The sequence below is a fragment of the Solea solea genome, chromosome 6, assembly GCF_958295425.1.
Source record: "Solea solea chromosome 6, fSolSol10.1, whole genome shotgun sequence".
Lineage (NCBI taxonomy): Eukaryota > Metazoa > Chordata > Actinopteri > Pleuronectiformes > Soleidae > Solea > Solea solea.
Genome location: NC_081139.1, coordinates 8,793,549 through 8,819,382, shown reverse-complemented (window position 1 = coordinate 8,819,382; position 25,834 = coordinate 8,793,549). Strand labels below are relative to the sequence as shown.

Genomic DNA, 25,834 nt, shown 5'->3' with positions numbered 1-25,834 from the left:
ACTTGGCCTGACTAGCCTGCTCAGATTAAAACACAACTGCACTTTGCTTGAATATTATTTTGGTTTCTATTTTCAATCAATTTAGTCTCCATGTTCAAGGGTTTTACTGTTCATAACAACAGTGTTTACATTCATTCATTCATTTTCTTTCCTCCTACAAAACAAAAGATATTCAAGGGTCAAACTGTCTAATCTGAAACATCTCATAGATTACCTCATATTTGAATCATTTATAGACAAATTATTACAATGGAAATGAATCCATTAACACCCACCCCCACTCATCCTCTTTTGTCATCGAATAATTTCATGATATTAACTTGTAATACATGCACATGTGTGTCATGGTTGTGTTTTTTCATAATAATAACACTATATGCACTTTGTTAATCAACCTCTGGGAGCAGCCTGGTCTCCTTGTACTGAACAAAGGCTTAATATCTAAGTATAAATTGGGACAGATATGATTAACCTCAGTAATCTTGTCTGTAGAAGTGCAGAGAACTTTTGTATGGTTGTGTTTTCATTCTCTATGAAATCATTTTCTTTCATCCCAGCTCTTTTTTTAAAAAAAACCACTAATATCAGACAGAAAAGAAAGAAAACTTTAATTGAAAATGTTATAGTATTGGGTTTTCAGTGTCAAACTTAGGAATTAGTTAATTTACATTGTTTGATATGAAGTGACAGGGTTGAGTTATGTGTGTTTTCTAAGGAGGAAACTAGTTGAGCAACTCCATTTGCTTTCTCAAACATTATGAAGGGCCTGCCCTAACAGACACGCACACACTTACATGGACCTCCCATCTTACTGTTGGAGAGAAAACACACAGAGCAGTTAATTTCCTTCAGCTGGAGAGAGGAGACGAAACACACGAGGTGAGAAGACGATTGAGGGACAAAATGTGTAAAGACAGACAGGTGATCAGAGAGCTGAACGTGTGAGATCATCATGTCCATCAGTGTGACTCTGAGGAGGATCTCCAACCTGCCGGGACGCTCTGACAGAAAAGTCGAGCTCAGTTTCAGAGGTCAGTAAAAAAAAAAAAACACCTACTGATGTTTGTATTGCTGCTTTTATTAGTTTTTCTTTTTACTGTTTTCTCAGGCTAGCACACATTTTCTCTTGTGCAATGACAATACACTATTCTTGATTCTTGTTATTAAGTGTAAAATGTACAATAGGTCAAATAATGACTGTATTGTCCACAGATTTAATAATCTGATAATTATCAGCTATTTCGATTACAGTTAAGTACTTAAAAAAAAAAAGTAAAAAAAAACCAAAAAAAAAACCTGTCCTTTTCCAGCTGCTCACATAGAACATTTAATAAGGTAACAGTTACTCTTAATAATAATAAATAATAATAATGACAACAGTCTGAAGTGATATAGTCCTAGTCTGTTGTAGCTTGTATTGTTTTGTTCTTTTGCTGTTGGTTCATGTTCCCTCTTTCTTTTGTTTTCTCCCTTTTCTTCATATTTTAACATAGTTGTTGTCTCTGTCTTTGTTACTCTTTTTCCCTCCCCATCTGATCTGTTTTCTTTCTTTCTTTCTTTCTTTCTTTCTTTCTTTCTTTTTTTGCCTGTTATGGCCAAATGCCTTGTTAAAATAATAATGACACTCGAAGTGAAAATGAAAAAGTCGCAGGGCTTTAAGGGGCTTATTTTAAAAGTATCTCTGTGTTATATTTGATTAGGAATAAAATGTATGATCATTATAATACAATTTTCAATATCACATTGTAACTACCCTAAAGAACTACATTAAAAGGAGCTTACAAAGTAAGTATTAAAAGATACAGTATTTATGCATTATATGCAAGTCACAGGTTGGTTTAGCATTTAAATGTGGAGCTGTTTTCAAATGTGTAGTTAAGGTGTTTAAAGGACAGTTGGATTAATTGCTTAATTGTACTTTGTACAGTGTGTCATGTGTCTACATACTTAAACATAGATATTGACCCCCTCTTCACCCCCTGAAGCATCTGCACTGTTGCTATGGTAACTGTTGGTCTTTCTGTCTTCCAGGATTCACTCATAAAACCCGAGTCCTGCAGTGTGAGAACATTGCCATCTTCAACGAGGTCAGTAAACGAGGGTTTGCCGATGTGATCTGTCTGATCATGTTGGATAAAATCAGACCAGAACACTGACATTAAACATGTTACATATTTACACATTTTTACGCATAAAACTTGACAGAAACACAGTAGAGAGCAGTGTAGGGCTTTTATTTTGAAGGAAGTGACTTTGACTTTCTGTCAATTTTATTAATTTTTTTTCAATCACAACTTCCTCTATTGTTGAATGAGATGTATCTCAGATCCACTGTCTGATGATCAAATAAAAAAAGAAAAGTGAAGGTTGAAGTGGCCCCTTAAACAAGTCCAGTTGCCGAAAGTTATCTCCTGAAGATGACTAGTATGACCTGGGTGAGAACCTTCACAGACATTGGCAGAAATGGAATATCATCCCCATACATATGTTTGTATAAGAGTATAATAATAATAATAAAAATTGTTTGGTTTAGAATAAATGTCTTATATGTATTTTAGGCACAAGCCTTGTCTTAAACACACATCAAGCTCTCAGATGATGAGCTGAACTTCCATGTGGTTTCAGAGGAAGTGGATATGGGGGAAGACAAGCTACTGTGATTTGAGACCATTTGGCCTTTGTTGTATTTGTCCTCTCTCTCTCTCGCTGTGTGTGCGTGTTTGTGTGTATGTGTGTGAGAGGAAGAGAGGTAGCTTATTTGTCTTCTTCAGATTGAAAGTATTTTAATGGGGCTGATAAAAACTGAACCGCTCCTACAGTTAGTATACATACACACAAAGACACTCCTTAAACACACACACACACCAGTACAGTTGATGTGATTCTGCCTTCATTCTACTGCACTCCTTAGAGAAAAAAAAAAGGTTATTGCTCCTGAAATAATGTCCACACAGGAGCTGCCAGCTTCATGGGAAGCAGTTTTTCAAACTCGGTGCAAACATCCATGGATCTCAGAATAAATGATCATGCCTTTGGCAGGTGATGTTTCCTCCAGCCCCCAAATGTTTTCAAATGTCTCAACACAAGTTTTAAATTCCAAAATGTATAATATATGGTCCTAGGAAAATAATTGTATTTATTTAAAGGTGCAATGTGTAAGAATTGGAGAAATTGGTTAGTTTATTCAATTTCTGCCAAAAAAAAAATCCTAAATGTACTGGACCCATAAAGCTTACAATAAATAAAGCTTTAGTCCTTTCTCTGTGTCTACATATAGGATGAGTTGAGGAACACTACTATATATGTATGTATATATATATATATATATATATCCCATGTGGATCAGTTTTTTTTTTCTTCAGTTTCTCTGATGATCTGCTCCTCCTGATGTCATGAGCTGATCGAGTTGCAGGATGAACTTTGCATAAGCTGGTGGATAAACAACTAATTTAACTAATTTTCACACCCCTGAATGCAGGCGTCACCATAGTAACAGCCAGTGAGACTCCTAGCGATATACAGTCCAAACATTTCTCTGTGACAGCGTTAGCATACAGCCCGTTGAGTTTGCCCTGAAGACAAATGCATTTTGTTTTTGCTATTTTTGTTAAAAGGACAATGTGTTTGTTTAAGAGATGTCTCCTCCCATTTCATTACATCACCACATGTTTGTCGACATAAACAGTGATGGCAGGTCAGATAAGATCATTACTGTAACCTCTGTGTGATGTGAAAACAGCGTTGAGTGCTGTGCCGAGTCGGTCTATATTTGTTCTCCAGGTGTGACCAGGTGTGTGTGTGTGTGTGTGCATACCTAAGCTTACCACACGGTGATAAATGGTTATAGGGGAACATGTGTGTGTGTGTGCCATGTTTGGTATTCACTTGAACATTGGTTAATTTTAACCTGAAAGAACTGCTGCTGTAAATACGGTCCTTTTTAGTTAAGTATTAACAAACCATCCATCCCTGTTATTAAACTCTGAGACATGGTGTGACACGATATGACATTCTTATGACTGTTATGTCCCAGTTAAACAAAGAAAAGTTTTGATTGGTGGTCTAATTATTGGATTATGTTCCAAATCTTGAGTCAATTTAAAAGTGTAAAGAAAAACATACGGAGACACTCTTGTTGTGGAAAAAGTTAAAAATCCTGTTTCTGCATGGCCTAAAGGTGAAGTTCACACCTGCACAGTGTGAGGAGGGTCTACATGTTGGGTTGTTATTATTGTGTGTAGTGCACACCCTGATCAATAGACTGTGTGAACATCAGAAGCAAAAAACCTTGCACAACTACGAAACGACACACACACACACACACACAGCTGGTACAAGAGAACAATGCTGAACAGTGACACCGGTCACAGTTTCTCCCCCTGCTGAATACAACTGTATATATATATATATATATATTATTATCATATGAAGTTTCTGTGATGACCCATGTCGTCTCGTTTACTGAAGAAGTTAATGAGATGTGGTTAAAAGTGCATACAATTATAAAACATTGACATTGTTTTTTACATAACATATCAAGTCAAGTCACTCACAGATGGTTTTAAACTCTGTGTGTGTGTGTGTGTGTGTGTGTGTGTGTGTGCAGCATTTCCGTTGGCCTCACTATGGTAAAGTGATCAAAGATGAAGTTTTTTCCGTCAGTGTTTACAACAGCAGTAAAGTCTTCTCCAACAGGTAACACACACACACACACACACACACGCACACACACACACACACACGCACACACGCACGCACACACGCACACACACACGCACACACACGCACACACACGCACACAGCCTGTTTATGTATATGTTTGTGTTTGTTTGTGTAGACTGCTTGGTAAACTTGTGGTCAGTCTCCAGCATGTTGTTACCTCTGGGAAGCTGTTGCTACGGGAACAACTCACCGATGCCAACTACGGCCTGACTGACGTGAGGACAGACACACACACACACACACACACACACACAAATCAACATGCCTGCCTGTTTGTCCCAAATCTCTGAATCTCAGCTTTTACATACAAGTTAGGAAACAGCTGGACATTAGTGATGATGAGTAAATTAGTGTTAAGTTTATGATAAAATCCAACTCGATGGGTCTTAATAAGTTGCACAAATAATCTATGATCGCGGTCACTTTGCTTTCCCTCTTTCTGTAGATCTACATAGAGCTGGATATTCATTATCATCCAGTTGAAGGATCTGTAGGAAACTGGCAAGGACTCGACTTCCTCCAGACTGAAGACGACGAAGACGAGTAAGATCAAAGACCTATACAAGAGCTGATACGTATGAACTTAGGTGTGGATGAGGGACACAAAAGGATTGTCAGAGGAAGAATTCATCAGGTTCTCGGTTTTCTCTGGAGTTGACTGAGAATATACAGTATATGCATTCAATGCAGATATAACTAACTAATTATGGCTTGATACTACGTTTCCTTGTCTGATAACTATGATGATGATGATATCACAACCTTGAGAACACCAGTATCTAACCGTCACCTGCATCCTTGCATCCTTTCCTTGCCCTGTGGTCACATGATGGTGGTGATGCAGGTCTCTCTTTATCGGCCTGTGCATAGTGAAGCACTTACATGACATCAGGGATTGAGTAATCTTAACTCTAATCTTTACTTTATTTCTTTTTCGGATAGCCGATCCTCTGATTAATACAAATAACCTCCAGATCAACAGAGGGCGCTCTAACCAGACTTGTTTGATTTTGGTTTCTCTCCTTCATCAGTTCAGATCTGGTCATCAGGAATGATGGATTTGATGACCCTGAGAGGTGAGTTAACTCCCTAACCCACTCAACAAAACCTCTACTCAGTAAACTGATGCTAACCTGTGAAAACACATGTCCAAGCACCTGTATGAACATCCACTCATGGTTCTTATGGACGTCTTCTTATCTACATGTGAGCTTTTGTTTCATGTCCCTGTGATAAAATATTTGATAGATAGATCTCTCTCTCTCTCTCTCTCCTGTCAGTCAGAGGACTACCACTCGCCCAAATGTGCTGGACAGAGAGGCTCGTCGTCTCGGTCAAAGTCTGCTCATGTCTGGGGAGGATGACGACGACGACTACGATGATTACGATGAAGACCTGGAGGCTTCCAACATCACCCTCACACCTCTGCTGAGGTCTGCTCACCTGAATGACTGTTTACATGTGCGCTATCATCTCATCTGTGGTTTGCTGTCTTTCAACAACATGTGTGTGTGTGTGTGTGTGTGTGTGTGTGTGTAGTCGCTGCAGGCCTCTGTCAAGAAGTGTTGCCATAGGGACACCTAAAATCCAGAGCTTTCAGGTGAGTCCATCCTTATACTTTACATACATCTACGTGTTTGTCAGTGTTTGTTACAATCACAGAATAATGAAAGACAACATTCATCTGAAGTGTCACATGTTTAACCTCCTGCCATCATGTCAGGATGTCAGATACAGGAATATCACAACTATCAACTTATGGTTTCCTTTAAGTATTTTATTTTTTAAATTTAACCCGAGAATACAATATGTAGTATCTTTTGACAGTTTTTTTTATGGTGGTTTTTAATGACCTGGACAACAATAGGTACTTAGGATTAGGCCAGTCGTAATTAAACCCAAGACGTTTTACTTACTCTCCTATGGTTAAGGAAGTCTTCAGGAAATGAATGTACATCAATGTAATGTCCTCTGAAGTCATGGAAACCAGTGTGTGTGTGTGTGTGTGTGTGCAGGTGAATGTTAACATCCTGGAGGCCCAGAGGCTGGTTGGTGTGAACATCAATCCTGCAGTTTTTATCAGACTGGGCGATCAGAAGAGACACACAGCAACACAGAAGTCCACCAACTGCCCCTTCTACAATGAGGTATTATAATGTCACACAGCAGAATGCAGTTCAGCCCAGTAGAATACAATGAAGTGCAATAAACACAAGACGTTTACGTCATCTCCTCTGTCAGAACTTCCAGTTTGAGTTCCAGGAGGCTCCACAGCTCCTCTTTGATAAAGTCATAGAGATCAAGGCAAGTTCCATTATACTTTATCTGCTGTTACTATGGTGACAGGCGTGGACATGACCATTTTAAACACCCGTAATGTCACCTGCTCTTAGGTGTTCCACAGGCGGACTCTGGCTTTCCTGATGACCCACATTGGAACATTTAAGATTGACATCTCCACTGTTTACAACCAGCCAGGTAAAGAACTGCTCACACCGTAGAACTCTGATTAAAAATACTTACTGTCCTCTCATGTCTCATATCTGAACTCTCTGCATGTCCAGACCACCGCTTCTACCAGAAGTGGGCTCCCCTCACTGACCCGGCTGACACCAGGTCAGGGATCAAGGGTTACGTTAAAGCTAGTCTCAGTATTCTGATGAAGGGAGACACAATGAACATGCCGAGTGTGCTACCGAGCTCAGCGTCCGGAGTCAGTGACGACATAGAAAGGTCAGTAATCGAACACACAGTACACAGCTCTTAATGAAGGACAAAGATCAGAGACAGACACAATGGTTCAAGTCATTTATCCGCATCTGCAATGAAGCACAGTGCATACAAATGTATTAGAACACTACCCAATGTAATGTTTATGCCCCAGCTGCTAAAATATAGTTATTATTGTTATCCACGAATTTCCAAATGTAAGTTGTTTTTTTTTGTTTGTTTGTTTTTTTACAAAAACAATAACATTTCTAGTTTTAAAGTTTTTATTTTCTAATTTTCTCATTTTCTCATTTCTCAACTACACACTGTTCAAATGAGATAACAACTTCAATGTGTATCACCTGAGGTGGTAGATGCTGATCGGATCATAAAAAATAAGGAACTTGGGGAGGATTCCATCGAGCTAATTTTGTTGATTCTCATGATTCCATCATGCCGGAGGAACCACATTAATAATCATTGTGAATACAGGCATAACCAGTGTGAGCAGCTCTGGGTTCTGATGTTGTTATTCTTGTAGGAACCTTTTGCTTCCTCGAGGCATGGCCTCTGAGCGTCCGTGGGCACGTTTCCGCATCCGCATCTACAGGGCAGAGGGTCTGCCCACCATGGATGCCGGTCTCATGGCTAAGATGTCAAAGGTCACTGACAGGACAGTCTTCATTGACCCTTATGTACAAGTGACCTTTGCAGGACAACAGGTACTCGGATGAATGCGGTGTGTGTAACACTGTGTTGTTGGCTATGTTTTCCTTCATGATGCAGAAGCGTGCATTGCTCTCAGCCGCGGTGAATCTACTTATATATCTGTCTAGGGTGAAACATCAGTCGCCAGCGCCACCAGCTGTCCAGATTGGAATGAGGAGATCAACTTTATTGAGCAGTTTCCTCCTCTTGCTCAAAGAATCAGAGTCCAGATCCTTGATGACGCCAAGATGGGAGACATTGCCCTGGCAACACACTTCCTAGACCTGCTGCAGATTTCTGACCCCACCAGGAATGGTACGGTGACTAACAGTGTACACATGCTGAATAACGTGATGGAGTTTTAATTATAATTTGAATTGCAGCTTAAAAGCAATCATTTACGAGGGTGAGTACTGTAGTGAGTATGACGTGATTGTTGGTAATGTTGTTTAATGATAATGTTAGTTGTAAGATAATGTGGAATATGTGTAACTGTACAGCTTTTACATACCTATTGCCTTAATTTAAAATGATTCTATCTTTTGACTGCAGGGTTTAACCCCACTTTTGGTCCAGGTTGGGTCAACCTGTATGGTTCTCCGCAGAACTCCACCCTCGGAGATGTCCACCAGGTAAAACAAGACAACATTTATATAAAGACCTTTGAGTTAAAGGTCTAATATGTAATATTTGAGCAGCACTAGTTGTCACATTTTTCTTTCCTGTATTCTCTATTTACATAATGAATATTTGTTCCCTGATATCTTTAAAATCCTGCCTATTGGACCCTTAAACAAACAACATATTCATGTCTTTCCCCAAATGCTAAACTCAGAGGCTGTATGTGATAAAAACATACTAATTCAGACTAACCCTCATGTTTCCTCTCCAGGCTTTGAACCAGGGTCTGGGTAAAGGAATATTTTATCGTGGTCGAATCCTCCTCGCTCTTTCCGTGGAGGTTTACTCCTCACCATCTGCTGCCATGGGAGATACAGCCTTACTTAATCTGGGAAAGGTAACCCCCCCCCCCCCCCACCTCATTTTCCATGACTATTGGGCTTTGTGGACACTCATAACATCCCTGTGATTAAGTCTCCCCTGATCTCTTATGTCACTGACTCCTATTTGCCTGTTTTCAGCTGAAAGGGACACTTGGAAAGCTGGGACTGAGGAAGAAGAGGAGCAGCAAGAAGAAAGATAAGAATGAAGGTCAGTCTGCCGAGGACAATGTGGAGAAATATGAAGTTAAAATACAAGACAATGGGTGTAGTTTCCTACCATCATTTGAAAAAGTTGGTAGAGGATTGTAATATTGACCTCTGTTTCAGCATCCGTTTTTGAAAACAACAAAAGGGATGTGAAGGAGAATTTGCCTAAAACCCTCGAGGGGCTTAAAGGTGGCATTCTCCAGGAAGCAACTCATTCATTAATAAATATTGAGTATTAAGTATCGAGCCGACAGAATAAATGATTTTAGAACGTTTTTTGAAGTATGCAGGAGCTATGTATGGACTATGTATGAAATTGATGGCTAGAAATATAGAAAAAATGAGAAAGGATTATTTTTAGGGTACTGTGGACAAATCTCTTCAGTGATCTAAAGGTGTTTCATTTGATAAACGGCCAGTTTATGAAACAGAGGCTGAGAGGAATGTCTTTGATGCACACAACAAATGATTCTCAGGCCTAGTTTCTGAGTCGTACTAGTCCAGAATATGACTATGAAAGGAAAAAACATTGTGTCTATGTCAGAGTTTAACATCTAGACTCCAGCACTGAGACACACTTTCACGCTGGTCCTGCTCAGATCAGGTCATTCTCACGGACACACTCGTCAGCCTCATCACTGAGCCCATATTCAGATGAAAACATGGACACCAGTTTCATCTTTAAGCCTTGACGACAGTGATAACTGCTAAATTAAATAATCCTGTGAAGACAAAGAACAGTTGCTTGTTGTTTTCTCCAGCATCGATGTCTGCCGGTGGTTTGGCGGGTGACTCAGGGGAAGCAGGAGTTGAGGTACCAGAAGTTATTACCGTGGAGACTGAGACGATCCACCCTCTGCCTCAGGTCAGTGCCCTCATCACTAACACCATCTAATATAGATTTGTTCTGTGCAGAGGGTTTTTGTCATTATCTTGGGTTCATTATCTTCTTCTTTGCTATTGAATTCACCATTTTTTCCATTTGTTCCATTCCTGTTAAATTTTGTGTTGATGTAAAAAGTGTTGTTTCAGTGATTCTAGTCACTTCTAGATAACTGCTTCTGGTTCTTATAAGTTGCGGATGAGTAAAATGAACCCAGCACTTCTACTTCACAATGACAAGAAATACTTTAAACCCTCTGCTGATTTGGAAGGACTCACAAAATGAAACATATGAGTCCACGTGTCCATGTTCTGCAGTTTTTTTTTTATACTTTTTTAAATTTGTCCTCCTCAGGGTTTTCTGGGGGACATTGAAGAGTTCCTGCTGTTTGCATCTTTGTTTGAAATCACAATGATAGACCCATCTGTGGGAACGAGACCACTGACCTTTGAACTCTCAATAGGTAAATGGTGTATTCTATTGGCTTCTTTTCCACTATACAGTTATTAGCACAAAAAACAAAAACTAGTAGAGTCTAGTAGAGCCATGCTGCAGTATGTTGTAATAACCAAATGTGTTATTTTTAACAACCTTTTACTCTGTTTTCTGTGCAGAGATTGGTTGAATTAGTTAAATGTTGAATTAGTTAAATACTGTTATTTCTACATGTGCAAGAAAGAGGCTGCCAGTGGATATACTTAAAAACTAAGTGTGTCAGACTCAGACGAATGTAAAACTGTCGTAGATGAAAATTCATATAAATGTTCATATAAAGAGCAGTTATTGACTTTGTTGGATGTGAATGTGTTTACCAGCTGTTCTGTCGCTTACAGGGAATTATGGTAAAATGGTAAGGGTTGGTAAATCAAAGAAGAGCCAAAGCAGGGAGGACCTTCAACGGAGCAGGGAGGAGCTGAGGAGTAGCAGGGAATCTCTGTATGAGGATGAGCAGAGTCTCCTGGAGTCAGAGGACGAGCTGGACAGAGAGGATGTGCTGAGTCTCGAACCTGAGATCAGATCAGTGTCTGATGCTATGAGACCGCAGCCCACTGAGTACGACAGGTAAATAACCATGTCTGCACCTACTCGGGTTACGAGACCACAGTCTATCCATCCATGTTTTTCCCATTTTTTTCCATTTCCACTTTAACAAAACGTGGAGGTAAGGGGTTGTGCTTTTGGAAAAGTAACAGGAAACAACACCCACCTACTCATTCTATCAAAATGGTGTACAAAAAGAAGAAACTGGACAAAAAAACAACCTAAATCTCTATCCATAACACCCAGGTCTTAACAGGGTCATGGACCTTTTTGGTCAACTGAAGGTCATTCTCCATGTCAATCTGTCTTTCCTTCTGTCTGTGTCTCCAAGGTCATTCCAGTGTATTCCCCTCCAGCCCCCCTCCATTAAACAGAAGCCCTGTCTGTTTGTCTGGACTCAGTTTGAGGATCACAGTTTTCGTCTCTATCAGGCAAACTGGCTCAGCAAGACGGCAGACAGACTGGTACGAGACGATGTCTTTGAAGAACAATGATGTGGTGTGTTATCTGGCCTCGTCAACAAACTGTGGACATGTCTTGTCTTCATTGCTTTCTGCTCCCTGTGTAGGAGATTGGTCTCAATGAGGTAGAGCGACTCCTGAGAAGACCGAGGAGTAAAGCAAAGGAGCGCCTGGTGGAGGTGCTGCTGGAGCTAGTGGTCTCCTGCAAGTCAGTTTACTCATTTTGAGTAGAATGTGATTTGACATGTTTTGATTTGTCATCGTGATCATCTCGCTGTCTGTCCCCCCCCATCTGTCTTTACCTGGTTGTCTATTTGTGTCTTTGCAGGCAGTTTAATGTGTTTGGTGCTAGAAAGTCTCAGTCTCGTCCCAACCACCTCGACAGATGCAGGAAGGAATTCATCAAGAAGAACTTAGTGAGTCTGTTCTCGCCTGTGCCTATCACCACTGTCTACTTTCCTATCTCTCTATTACTTTTTTTGTAAACTGGATGTATGATCTGTCCTCAGGTCCTGTTGGCCAGACAGGCAGTGAGAGCCAGACGGAGGTTAACTAGAAAGAACACCAATCAGCGTTTGATGGATAGCAGAAAACTCCTGAAGAAACTCCGCTTTCTGACAAGAGAGGTCAGAAAGAGGTCACTGTAGGCCGCCATAAAGATAAATCTTTGCCATAAAGACATGCATCTCATGTTACAAAGATGCATGTTACAAACATGCATCTTTGTAACATGTTACATGTTACAAAGATTGTAACATGTAACATGTATTTTATGTGAGGTCTGACATCCACGCCACTCTCTCTCCAGCCCCAGAATACCATCCCAGATGTGTTTCTGTGGTTACTGAATAAAAGCAAGCGATTGGCCTATGTCAGGATCCCTGCCCACTCCATCTTTTTCTCACTGGTGGAGGAGAAGAGGGGGAAGGACTGTGGTCGAGTCACGACCTACTACATGAAGGTATATTAAAATCATCCATGATACACACACAGGAGTTCTAACACTAAAATCACTCAGATTCTCACCATGGTTCACCGATCTGTCTCTTCATTTCATTCAGTTTCTTAAATCACAGATTGCGTGTACTGCCTTGTGAGTGAATCCATTGGTTCGTCCATCGATAATATTCACCATCCTGTTTCTGACATTTCTGATGGTATTGCTTAACAGAGGAATCTTACCCATCACTGAAGTTGATATTTTGAAATGCACATCACACTATTGACTCATCATCCACTCACACACATATGTGTGTGTGTGTGTGCTGTCAACAGACTTTTTTCCACAGGTAAAAGAAGAAAAGGGAGTCAGATTTCAGAATAAATGTACAACCTTTTTGGTGATGAAGACTATTTGTATCTCAGTATGAATTTCCAGGTATTTACAAATTATTTAGTGAAATTCTCAGGCATAATTTAAAAAGATGACAAGAATGCCACTCCTTTCACAAATGTATTCATGCTGTGCTTACAGTGCAGCATGCATTATTTAAATGCATGTGGCCTCACTCCTTCCCCTCGCTACAGTTTGTGAGCCACTAGCATAAAGCATTCTGTCTCATAATCATCCAGTATGGAACATTTTGCAAAAGAAAGAGTTGATTAGCAGAAATCCAATAAAAGTCAAATTTGCATTTTATATTTACTTTTGGCAAGAGCCTTGCTTTATGGAGAATGTCTCATAAAATGTCCTGGAGGTCTGTACAACAGCCTAAATGGACAAACCATGCAAAGCTGCCTTTTTGAAGCAAATGTTTACTGTACAAAGGAAGAAAAATGACGTCCTGATGCAAAGGCCACTGTAGTTCCCTGACATGTGAGGGAAAAGCGAGGGCTGAGCAGAGGAGTCTCACTAATTCTTACACACTAGACCTTTAAATCATGGAGAACACTTGCTTTTTGTTGTTTCATACATAAAATCCTAGACATCCTAGATCTTTGCTCGTCGTTCTGTCTCCAAAAATCTTTTTGTCAAAAATGAAAAACTAAAAACATCAGTGACACGCTCACAATTCCTTCTCTGCACTCATTAGTATGTGTGTTTCTCTGTCGTCTCAGTCTCCAGGAAGTTCGGCAAGTGAGATCTTTGCAAAGCTAGAGGTCTACATGTGGCTCGGTTCTGCCAAGTACAGTAAAGAGGCCACCAACTCTTTGCCGGAGGAGTTCCTGCCTGTGTATGCAGAGGAGGAAGAAGAGGAGCAAAATCTATCTCTGGAGGGGAGGAGGAAGCTTCCTGTTAGTCTGTCCTGTCAGGGTAAGTGAGCGCACTTCCTCCACCATTTTGTCTGTCGTTAAAATAAATGTCTGTCCAGATTTAGGCAAGTAGTGACTGGTGGTGACATCCCCCATGAGATGAAACGTTCTGAAGCCTGTAGACATGGTGTTTGTTACAAATAAACATTCAACTTTTTGGGGATTAGCATAAATAAAGAAAAAGTTTTATTCACTAGATGGTGCCAAGTGCTCACTCTCACTAGAGTTGTGTGAGCGTATCGCAATAAATGATTTCGCAAATGTTCAGTATTTCGCAATATTGTGGTAATAACGTATCGTGGTGTCTCTGGCGATTTCCACCCCTAGTGTCCACTCATATGCTGTCCTTTATCATGTAGTTTCCTCTAAATGGGAACACAATCTACAAAACTGGCATTGTGTTCTATTCAAGAAAACCTGAAACTAGTGATTATGGCCATTAACTATTAGTATACTAATTTCCCGGTTGCTATTCATTATATTTCGTGAGTTTCCCTCCAATGGCAAACCAGTGGAGAGACTACATCCACTTTCTCCCAGCCTGTGAGTTCAGGTGATGGTAAATCTCTTCTTCTCTGCAGACAGCAGGTACTTCCAGTTACGATGTCACCTGTACCAGGCACGTGGCCTGATGGCAGCTGACAGCAATGGCCTGTCTGATCCCTTCGCCAAGGTCCTTTTCTCTACCCAGTGTCAGGTCTCCAGGGTAGGTACACAAACATTCAGCTGTTCATTTATTGTTAGGTGTCTTCAGATTCTAAATATTACAATCCATGACCTGTGAAACCTCTTTGTGTGTGTTTGTGTGCGTTCTCAGATGCTGACGGACACACTCTCTCCAGCCTGGTGTGAGTGTCTGTTGTTCGACAGAGTCCTGCTGGAAGGAACGAGAGAGGAACTGGAACGAGATCCACCTCTCATCATTATCAACATCTATGACTATGACTCAATGGTAACGCTGATGTTCTTGTGATTATTTTCTTAGCTTTATCCCTCGTACGTCATAATAGCCTCTGTGTGATAATGTGTTCGAGCAGGGAAGTCCGAAGCCACTGGGCCGAGCGTATGCAGAGCCTGAGTTCAAAGCTGTGGAGCAATTTTACCGAAGACCCTCCCTCCGCTTCTTTGACATCAGCAAAGGCAGGGCCCCTGCCGGAGAACTGTTGGCTGCCTTCGAACTCATCGAGCTGGACTACTCTGGGTTTGGAGAGGTAAGACTCATCAAACCAATCAAGTATACCACACTTTGTAGCTGAATTAGAGTATTTTCTGGACTCTCAACCTGTGTATTGCCTTACAGAGGCTCTGAAATGTAGAAGCTAGCATTGTATTTCCTTCTCTTGTTGCAATTTTTACATGAATTTGTGGATTAAACCATTGAACATTTCCAAAAACATAGTATTTCTACATTCAACAACCAAATGAACTTAAAGTTGTCATAACCCGGACTTGCCCATTTAAACACACGTTGTGCCCAAGTTTATTCCATATACTGAACCAGAGAAATCCTTGTCCCTGCAGCCCTGTCTCCCCAGCAGTGTGGAGCCTCAGGAGCTGTCCTACATGGAGGATCAGAAATGTTACATCATCCCAGCAGGAGTCCGACCTGTTCTGAAGACCTTCAGGATCGAGGTCTGACACACCACACAATAAATACGCACACTTGGACATGTTGCACATGTGTTTATGTCTCGTGTGTGTAACCAGATGTATAGGACCAAGAATGCGGTCAAAAAAAGCACACAAAAGAGGGGTTTAAACAGTGACAGGCAGAGGATGGATCCTTTTTCAGGATGGTTGAGTAGATGAACCTGGAGCACAGGAAAATAGAAACTAAATATTCCACAAAAGACATCAAGAAGAATCAGCTTTGTAGGTGTGTCACATGCTTGGCTATCAATAGATAAATGACGTGATTTTATGAAAACAGTGTGAGGAGCTGTGTTTTTTATGCTGTGGAGACCAGAGTCCTAACAGTAATGGAGCACCAGACTTACAGGATGCTGCCGGTGTCTTTGTGTGTGTGTGTGTGTGTGTTCAGGTTTTGTTCTGGGGTCTGCGCGAGCTGAAGAGGGTGCAGCTGTTTGAGGTGGAGCGCCCTCTGGTGAGGGTGGAATGTGCAGGACGTCAGCTGGAGTCCGAAGAGATCGACAGCTACAAAGCTCATCCCAACTTTAAAGAGCTGGTCCGCTACATTGACGTGGTCAGTTTCTGTTACTAATATTAGAATAACAAGTGCATGTATATGGAATAGAAACACAACTAATGTCCTCTCTCCTGTTTTTACTTTCTGGTCCTCTCAGGAACTGCCAGAGCAGTCCTACCTCCACCCTCCCCTCACTGTGTTTGTGGTTGAACATCGAGCCTTTGGTCGCCTCGCTCTTGTTGGGTCTCATGTGGTCCAGAGTCTTATGGAATATGCCCCACCTGAGCTGGGCGGGGGAGCAGAGGAGGAAGATGAGGAACCTAAGCGAAAAGGTAAAGAGATACCGAACTAGTGATGATGGTAGTCATTTGTTTGAAATCCCTATTGCATCATTCATGTAATTGCTGTTTCATATCAAACTTCATGTTCTAAAATGGAACATATAATGAACAATAATATACAGAAAAGCAACAATATGGTGTTATTGTAATAATATCTCACTGTTACCACACTACTACCTTGTTATAACTAAGGTGAAAATAATTTTAGAAATAAGATGATTAATGTCGTCATGTCCCCTTCCTATTTCAAAGATATTACCATTACAGTACATTACTATGCTGTCATTTAAAGACATAAACATAGCTGTCATTCTCTTTTTTAACATAACCTGTATACAATGCAATAAGTGTAAGGAGTGACTCCCATCTATAGGAAAAATGTGTTGAATGAGGTTTACGCTGCAGCAGAGACATGGCTACCTACAACATCATTTTTGGATGGAGCTGTGATGTCATAACAACTTCGTGTGAATCTTTCCGATGAGATCAGCAATGTCCTCTGCAAGTGACAGTTGAGTAACCATTTGATTCAATGCATTGTTTCAATTGACACACTTTCTTTGCCAGTTTCTTTAGCAAAACAGGACTCGGGGAAGAGGAAAAGCACTCTCACATCATTGAGGAAAATGGGATTAAGCACCCTGTCATTCAAACAGTCAAGGATTCCCTTCAACCCCATGACGCTGGTTCGTGTACATATGTTCATCTCCCGTCTGTTCATTTAAAATACCAAAAAAAAGAAAAGTATAACCATAAATGATGTTGCCCCGTCCCTTCAGTTTCATGGGAAAAAAATGAATAAGAAGGGGGAGGGGCTGGAGGAGGAGCTGCCAGAGAAGGAGGAGTTGGACTGGTGGTCGAAATACTACGCTTCCCTGAATGAGCTGGAGAGAGAGGTGAGAATGTGTCGATAATCTTTCAGTAGTACCACGGTATTCTTTGAATTATTAATAAAAGAACAAATCCAGTGGTAACTTTAACAAGAATGATAATGAATAGCCCACAATAATTTTGTATAGAAACACTAAATTAGAAGTCAGCCAGTCAGTGTGACAACATAAATAATCACCACAGAAGCAAATCTTCCTCCCTTGTTCTTGTAATTTTATTGTATTTCCATTAAAGTTTGTTGCATTGCATTGTATGAAAAATTAAGTTAAGCTTTGTTTTTAGACTAGAAATATAAAGATCACTGCAGAAGAAAATGACATGTTAATAATGAATTTCCTTACACAGAACATTGTGTAAAATTCATCTTTAAAGAAGAAGAATATACTCACAGAGCTCATTCACATAAACAATCTGTTGACTGTCTGCAGGCTGCTAAGCAAGAAGAGACGGAGGAACAAGCAGATGCAGGTACAGCTCAGCTGTGTTATTTCAGTCATATTTGTCATGAGCATTGTGCTGTAATTCCCATTATGATATTTTATGTTGTATCCATATGATAAGCTAATAATAAACTCATTAAAATGCATTTGTTTCACTTGAACACACATAATAAGACGAGGATACTCATGGCTGAATTAAATACTCATTTTAGTTTGCCAGGAGTTTTTGCTTTGTTGTCATTGATAAATAAGGCTGTGACATGACAAAATGTGACATATTTAAGAAGTCTTTATTAGCTCTGAATGCACCGTTTTGCTCTGAAATATAGTGTATCTACTTGCAGTTCTGTGAATTTGTAAAACTCCAAATATAGTTCACTGAAGTGAAAGGAAAACAATGTTTCCACATGAGATCATTTATCTTCTTCGATAATTTATCTTGATTAAGGAGGTACGTGGCCAAAAGTATTTGGAGGAGCATTGAGACTATACTTTATATTGTATTGTATTATATATGTGGGGAAAGGCCTTTGTGAAAACACAACATTATATTGAGAAATACGAAACAGTAAAGTCAATACTAAAAAGGGAAAACATGATCATACAACCATACTACAAATGAAAGATTTGAAAGGCAATGGCAAGACAACAATGGTAATATTTCTTTTTTGTTCAGATGCAGTGAATCTGTCAATGGAAAACTTCGATGACGAAGAGGAGGACGAAGTGGTGGTGGTTGAGATTGAACCTCCAAAACGCAAGGCAATTGCTACACTGAAGGTGAGTGAGATCTTAACTCTGACCTGAAGGATGCAATTTAGCATTCTGAGGCCAATCCTGGTTGCCCAGTATGCAGATGAAATCGGCCTCAGTGGAAATCACAGTACAATCATTCCTCATTCATCCACTGTGCCTTGTGAGACTGCATCCACAGGTCCATACCCAAACTTAGTGTTGACTAAAACAAAGTCATTCTAAAACATAATTTGAAGGAGACTTTAACACAGTGTTACCCAAGGACCTGGACTTCAACAGACTTCCAATCCACTTGAATCCACTTTACATTAGTGGCACAGTGGTAGCTTACTAGACCTGGTTATTTTGAATATTATTTGGACCTAGTCTGATTCTGGTCCAACATCAGATCTTGCATATGAACAAGTTTAGGGATGAAACACAGTTTTCCTCAGACTCAGTCATGATATTGGCAGAAAGGCAAGTGAAGACAGAACATCTTTGGAGTTACTGTAATTCTTTTCTTTTAAATGTCTGCCTGTGTGTGTGTGTGTGTACTCAGCTGTACAGTGGTGATTTGGAGTCAGAGTTCAGTCAGTTTCAAGACTGGCTGCAAATCTTCCCGCTGTACAAAGGCAAAGCAAGTGGTGAAGACGAGGACGAAGATGAAGGGGAAAGGATGATGGGGAAATACAAGGTAATGCAGATGGAGAGATGTTTGCGTGTTAGTCTGCCTCTTCCTCCAGTGTTATTACACTGTGCCCTCTCTCTCCTCAGGGATCCTTCCTGGTTTATCCGATTGATGCAGAAGATGGAGAAAACACTCACTGTCAGATCACAGATGGAATCCCCAAAAATTCCCCAATTAAAGTCTTAGTTCGGGTTTACATTGTTAAGGTACTTGTCTCTGTCTAATCTTTTATTAAATCCTTGTTAGTCTATTTACAACGTTGTTACATTTAAGGCATTCAGGGTTGCTTATAGATCTAAATTATGTGAGCTAGCTGCAATTAAAAAAAACTTGTTTAAATAAAATTTCCATATGTTGACTTTATAATGCTATTATTTATTTTATAATTAAACCCAGTTGATAAAGTGTGTTCTTCTGTAAGTCTTACATTTCTGCTCTTCTCCCTCTGTTTGTGTCCAGGCTAACAGTCTGGCTCCCACAGACCCGAATGGCAAAGCTGACCCCTACCTTGTCCTCAAAGTCGGACAGCAGTGTCTCGACACCAAGGATCGATACATCCCCAAACAGCTCAACCCCGTGTTTGGAGAGTCAGTATCTGTCTGTACCACATGGACCTTTTGAACCATTTGTTTGTGATTGTCTGACTCTAACCGTCTGACTGCATCTTTCAGGGTCTTTGAGTTCAACGTATCTTTCCCATTAGAGACGGAGCTGGCGATCATGGTGATGGACCATGATCTTGTGGGCTCTGATGACGTCATTGGTGAAACAAGGGTTGACCTTGAGAACCGATTCTACAGCAAACATAGAGCTTGCTGTGGTCTGGCTCTCTACTATGACACGTTAGTATTACAACAACAACATGACTTGTTACACAGTCCAGCTTAAGGCTGGACAAAGGAGGGACGTTACCAAAAAGATTATTATACAGACATGACATGGAAATCAAAATAAAGATGACTGCCACTAGTTTGTATGGTCCAGCACAGAGAGGGTTGTTCACGGGGGTTATATAGTGCCAGAACTGAAGCATGTACAGAATGTAACTTAAGAAAAACACATACAAAGTATAACTAGGACTAGAACTACAAAACCATACTACCAGCAATAACATATCAATATCAAATTCTGACATTAGTGCTAAAACTATGACACAAAACTGCCAAATCAGAACTAACACTACGCTGTCTTTCTCCAGTGATGGTTACAATATGTGGCATGATGCCAAGAAGCCGTCCACCATCTTAACTGAGCTCTGTAGGGAAAACAGCATCCCACCTCCAGAGTACAGGACACATGAGGTCAAAATCCTCAACAAGATCTTCAAAATCCCACCTGATGCAGTACCTGAAGGTAGGACTGACAGACAAGTCAGGTCTGTGAACACACATGCACAATACTATACCGTCTTTACCAGCTCTAACATGACAAATACTTATAACTGTTGTCATCAGTTCTGTTAAAGAAGAACGAGCTCTCTCCAGAAGAGGAAGAAGAGATAGAGGAACATGCAGCCCTGAGTGTGTTGCAGCGCTGGGGAGAAATGAAAGAGTTCCTCCCCGGTGCCTTCTCTCTGGTTCCAGAGCACGTGGAGATCCGGTCCCTGCAGAACCAGGACAAACCTGGACTGCCACAGGTGATCATAACACAAACAACATTAATCTAGATCAGTCACAACAACATGACTGACAACACAATGCCACAATGCCACTGAAATATGTGTATGTGTATGTGTGTGTGTGTGTTGCAGGGTTTCCTTCACATGTGGGTGGACATGTTTCCTACTGATGTTCCTGCCCCGCCCCCCATTGACATCAAGCCCCGACAACCTGAAAGGTAGGTCAACACACTGTTGCACACTGTAGATTATAATAAAATAGAACATAGTAGAGGGCTACACGGTTGGTGTAGTGGTTAGCATTTTTGCCTTTGCAGCAAGAAGAACCAGGTTTGTGACCCGGTTGGATCAAGGGCCTTTCTGTGTGGAGTTTGCATGTTCTCCCTGTGTATGCGCGGGTTTTCCTCCCACAGTCCAAATACATGCAGATTTGGGGATTATGCAAATTGGACACCCTCAATTATTTGTCTATGTGTTGGCCCTGTGATGGACTGGCGACCTGTCCAGGGTGTGTCCCGCCTTTTGCCCTAGGTCAGCTGGGACTGGCAACCCTCATGTGGAGGATAAAGGAGTAAAAGACGGATGGATGGATGGAGAACATAGTAGAGAGGAAAAAAAAGATGTGTATGTAATCTTTTGTTGTGTCTATGGCAACAGGTACGAGCTGCGGGTAATCATCTGGAACACAGACGATGTGTTTCTTGAAGACATCAACCCGTTCACGGGTGACCCCTCCTCCGACATCTACATGAAAGGGTTAGATCCACGCACATATTTTATCCATTTATTATTATTATTATTATTGTTGTTTTAGCATTAACTAAAATAATGGTAAAATCAGGAGCAGGTAGAGATGTCTTCAGCTGGCTCAGTGTTGTCTTCTCTGTGCAGATGGATAAAGGGACTCGACGGACAGAAACAGGAGACTGATGTTCACTTTAACTCTCTGACTGGAGAAGGAAACTTCAACTGGAGATTTGTGTTCCGCTTCGATTATCTTCCTACTGAGGTATCATCACGTTGCCTCATCCTAACCCTAACCACTGCTTACTAACGACATCCCTGATGCTAACCTAAAACTAAAATCAGGATTTCACCTTCAACACGGTCAATTAAATGTGCGAGTCTGGTGAGCCTCTGAGGAGCTAAACCAATGCTGTTTGTTCATATTGTGGTTTTAATGGTAACTCTGCAGCAAACAAGTCATAGAATTTTACTAATAAAAAGTACATTTCTTGTCCTGCAGAAAGAGGTGGTTTATAAGAAGAAGGAGTCCTTCTTTTCTCTGGAGCAGTCAGAGTTTCGACAGCCTGCTGTTCTGACACTGCAGGTGTGGGACTATGATCGCATTTCAGCCAACGACTTCCTGGGTAAGACTTTTTACTGGAACGCACATATGTTAGCATCTTAATTACCTCCGCGTCCACATGTGTAAGTCAGGAAAATCTGTGTGATTCTGAATCTGTGTCCAGTTGTACAGCTCTGCTGCAGTGTTGTTCTTCTGCCCCAAAATTATCTTCCTTATTCCTTTTTTGCTGAATTTCTTTTTATTTTATTGCTGTTCAAGCTGTAGTGTGTAAACCATTGTCAAATTAGTTGACACAATTAGGATTTTCTTCTCGGTTCCACTCGACTCTCTGTGTTTTTCAGTATAGCAGTGAATAGAACAGATTCACCAAAACCCTTGTGTGAATGACACTTGGCCACTGTCATCCTCTTTCTCCTGCTCCTCATCATCACTCCTTTGTCCCTTCTCGTCCAGGCTCCATTGAGCTGCGTCTCGGCGACATGGTGCGACCGGCAAAGTCGTCCGCTCAGTGTACGATTGAAATGGCAAAGGATCGGGCAAACCCCCGATTCTCCATCTTTCGCGCCAAGAAGATGAAGGGCTGGTGGCCACTGACCCGCCTGAAGACGGCCGAGGACTTCGAGAAGGAGGAGAAGGAGAAGCAGGCCAAGAAAAAGAAAGGCAAGAAGAGCAAGGACAGGAGAAGCAAGATGAAGAAGGAGCAACTCCAGTACACTGACAGCAATGGCAACACTTTCCTGTTAATGGTACAAAAAAACAACAATAACATACTTATGCTAAAGCTAACTCTGCCCCACAGATGTTTGTATCTTTATTTATATTTAAATATTATGTGTGTGTTTGTGTGTTTGTTTGTAAAGGGAAAGGTGGAAGCTGAACTTCAGCTTGTGACACTGGAGCAAGGGGAGGCCAACCCTGTGGGGCGGGGCCGCAAAGAGCCCGAGCCTCTGGACAAACCAAAGTACAGCATGCACACACACACACACACACACACACACACACACACACACACACACATACCTGCTGGTTTTGCATTCTTTGTGTGGACACTCATAGACATAATTCCCTAGCCAGTTAGCCTAACCTTAACCATCACAACTAGATGCCTAACCCTTACCCTAACATAACCACAATCCAAACCTAATTCTAACAGTAACCCTAAAGCCAGGTCTTAATCCTCAAAAAGCCTGTTAAAGTTGTGTGGACCAGCAAAAATGTCCTCACAAGGTGAAATGTCCTCACAAAGATATTGCTTAACAATTGGGCCACACAATTTAACACACACATACACACATAGTTTCAGTGTCTTCTGTCGAGTAACGTGTCTCCTGTTGTCCCCTCCAGTCGTCCTACCACTAGCTTCAACTGGTTCGTCAACCCAATGAAGACGTTCATCTTCCTCATCTGGAAGAAGTTCAAGAAGTTCATCATTGCTCTGCTTATTCTTGCCGTCCTCTCGATCTTCTTGGCCCTCATCATCTACACTCTCCCTCAGCAAATCTCTGCGCTCATCATCAATGGATGAAGTGACCTGAACCCAGCAGATGCAATATACAACTCTGTGATGTCAATGTGTAACCTGTGTAGTGGGAGAAATACGGTGACTGGTGAGTGCAAAACAAAAATAACAAGGGGTGAAACTGTTTTACAAACAGCTAGAGACACATTTAAGAAAGGGCTGATGGAAAACTGGGAACTGGGAACTCCGATCTGGTAATAATGTCACCCCCGGGTTCACCACGCACGTAAGTTGAGAAGTCAGAAAAAAAACATATACTATGAAACGTATCAGGGTTGGTGAGGTTGCTCGTTGAAGCCACGGAAATTCCGAATACAGACTACAAATGGAACGTACCATCAGCAGATGTGGAAAGAGTACTGAAATATTCTACTCAGATCAGATTTTACTTAAGTACAAGTAAAAGTACTGGTCTAAATATATACTCAAGTTAAAGTAAGAAAGTAGCTTGTTTAAACGTTACTTAGGGGATACACATGTCACATGAATTGTTTTTAATTAAAGGCAAACCTTTACATATTAAAGTGCTAAATACATATTGTATCAGTCTAAATGGGTCAAAGGTCACAAATGCTTCAACTTTCTCACCATAATCAGCGCCAATTCACCTGTTTCTGATGTGTGAATTTTTTATTTTTTTTTTAAATTTAAACTCAGGCCAACATTTTTTTACTCAGTAACAGATGTGATTTAAAACATAGCGAGGTACAGTACTTCCAAATGTATTTATTTTTTTTCATGAATGTAATTAAGCTGTGTTTCACACTTTAGCAGTTTTGTGTTGCACTTATCAGCCACCAAATAATCCAGGATCTGTGTTACTTTCAGATTCATTCATGAGCAGAAAAATAAATCACTGGACACCTACAAATTCAGGCTTAACTAATAAGCATATCATATATAATAATGTGATTGAAATGTTATTCGACTGTAAAACTGTGTAGTTATATTGGTCACATGATGTGATAGATCAGCACTTTTGTGTACTATTGTGTACAAGTTTAATTGTCTCGATGAAGTTGTTTTTACATTGAAAGCCAGTAAGTTTAAGAAAAAATAAAGAAGTATATTTTGCACTTATAAGTGGAAGAAAATAATGATGATGTACTAGTTTCAGATTGATCGATCTGAATGTTTCAATGTCTGTGTGAGTAAATAAAAATGTTTTTTTCAGCAGTACTTTTCTGGGCACTTGTGGTCGACTCACTTTATCAGTGCAGTGTTGCTGCTGCCTCCATCAGACCTCACATCACTAGGCCACATGAGATTTTAACAGTGAGATTTTAATAGAGATTTAACCCTTAGTGCTCACACAGCCCAAATCTGCACCCATGGTAATTTGCTGGGGGATTAATGCACAACTCTTTATATGGACATCCTGCGGGTGTGTGCTTATATGTCACATAGTCAGGCTTTAAAAATGCATGTTTTTGTCTTCTTACGTGTTGTTGAGTCAAAGTTATGATTTATTTATATCGTATTTTTTAGTAGTGAAACAAAGTAGCAATAATTGTGCAGAAGTCACAAAATAGAGCATTTTTTTCTTTTCTTTTTGTCCATAAAAATGAGCCAAGTGAACTTTGAACTGTGATCACAAACTCAAGCCGATCTTAACATTATGAGTACTAGTGCTCAGGTGTGTTTGTATAGTTGGTGAAAATGAAAGAAATTATTCATCAGATTGCCTAGGTTGTGCTGAAAAAAGGGTGAAAAAAACCTCTATATTGCACATTCTTATACCCTCTGTATATACTCTATGTTTAAACATAGTAATAGAAATGCTCTGTGTTCTAAGGGTTAATTATGTGAGCTCTTTTGACAATGGTTTGAATGCAACAGATATATGTAAACGTTACCTACTATTGTTTTAAAATTAGAGCCAACATGTGAACAAAATCACACACCGACGACTAGTTAAGTTCTTCATAAATTTAAAGGTATTTGTGGAAACAAAATACAACATTTTTTCTTCATTAGATAATGAAGTGTGTTTACTAGAGGAGTGAGTCAGGACACACGCTGCAACGCTTCAGTTTGGACAACGGGAAGTCAGAATGGTTTGTTTACACAAACGTGCTGATTGTTTGTTGGATTATTAGATTCAGAACAGAGTTGGCCTCTTATGTCAGAGACGAGAGAGGAAGTGATGTCTGAGG

The 25,834-nt window shown here is 40.5% G+C and overlaps 1 protein-coding gene across 1 annotated transcript; it reads left to right on the top strand.

Moving 5' to 3' along the window:
- Positions 1–847: 847 nt before the first annotated feature.
- fer1l4 (fer-1 like family member 4) lies at positions 848–24,857 on the top strand. Its single transcript, XM_058632624.1, has 49 exons — positions 848–1,031; positions 2,032–2,087; positions 4,607–4,695; positions 4,838–4,937; positions 5,168–5,265; positions 5,754–5,798; positions 6,003–6,155; positions 6,262–6,322; positions 6,738–6,869; positions 6,964–7,026; positions 7,116–7,200; positions 7,287–7,455; positions 7,973–8,153; positions 8,268–8,454; positions 8,692–8,771; positions 9,032–9,157; positions 9,282–9,351; positions 10,112–10,215; positions 10,588–10,696; positions 11,067–11,295; positions 11,606–11,738; positions 11,843–11,943; positions 12,064–12,151; positions 12,245–12,361; positions 12,544–12,696; positions 13,794–13,989; positions 14,570–14,694; positions 14,806–14,940; positions 15,026–15,199; positions 15,510–15,620; positions 16,030–16,191; positions 16,292–16,466; positions 17,043–17,161; positions 17,255–17,371; positions 17,795–17,834; positions 18,483–18,586; positions 19,104–19,238; positions 19,319–19,438; positions 19,692–19,819; positions 19,904–20,074; positions 20,431–20,585; positions 20,687–20,868; positions 20,983–21,068; positions 21,508–21,606; positions 21,742–21,859; positions 22,097–22,220; positions 22,613–22,905; positions 23,020–23,120; positions 23,504–24,857. The coding sequence occupies exons 1-49, from the start codon at positions 953–955 to the stop codon at positions 23,682–23,684; spliced, it is 6,159 nt and encodes a 2,052-aa protein (XP_058488607.1). The 5' UTR covers positions 848–952; the 3' UTR covers positions 23,685–24,857.
- The last annotated feature ends 977 nt before the right edge of the window (positions 24,858–25,834 follow it).

Bases quoted from the DNA above. Each gene is read 5' to 3' on its own strand.
- fer1l4 (XM_058632624.1), top strand. From the start codon at position 953: ATGTCCATCAGTGTGACTCTGAGGAGGATCTCCAACCTGCCGGGACGC. The intron at 8,154-8,267 runs GTACTCGGATGA...ATATCTGTCTAG, and splicing joins TGACCTTTGCAGGACAACAG to GGTGAAACATCAGTCGCCAG. The intron at 21,069-21,507 runs GTAGGTCAACAC...CTATGGCAACAG, and splicing joins AAGCCCCGACAACCTGAAAG to GTACGAGCTGCGGGTAATCA.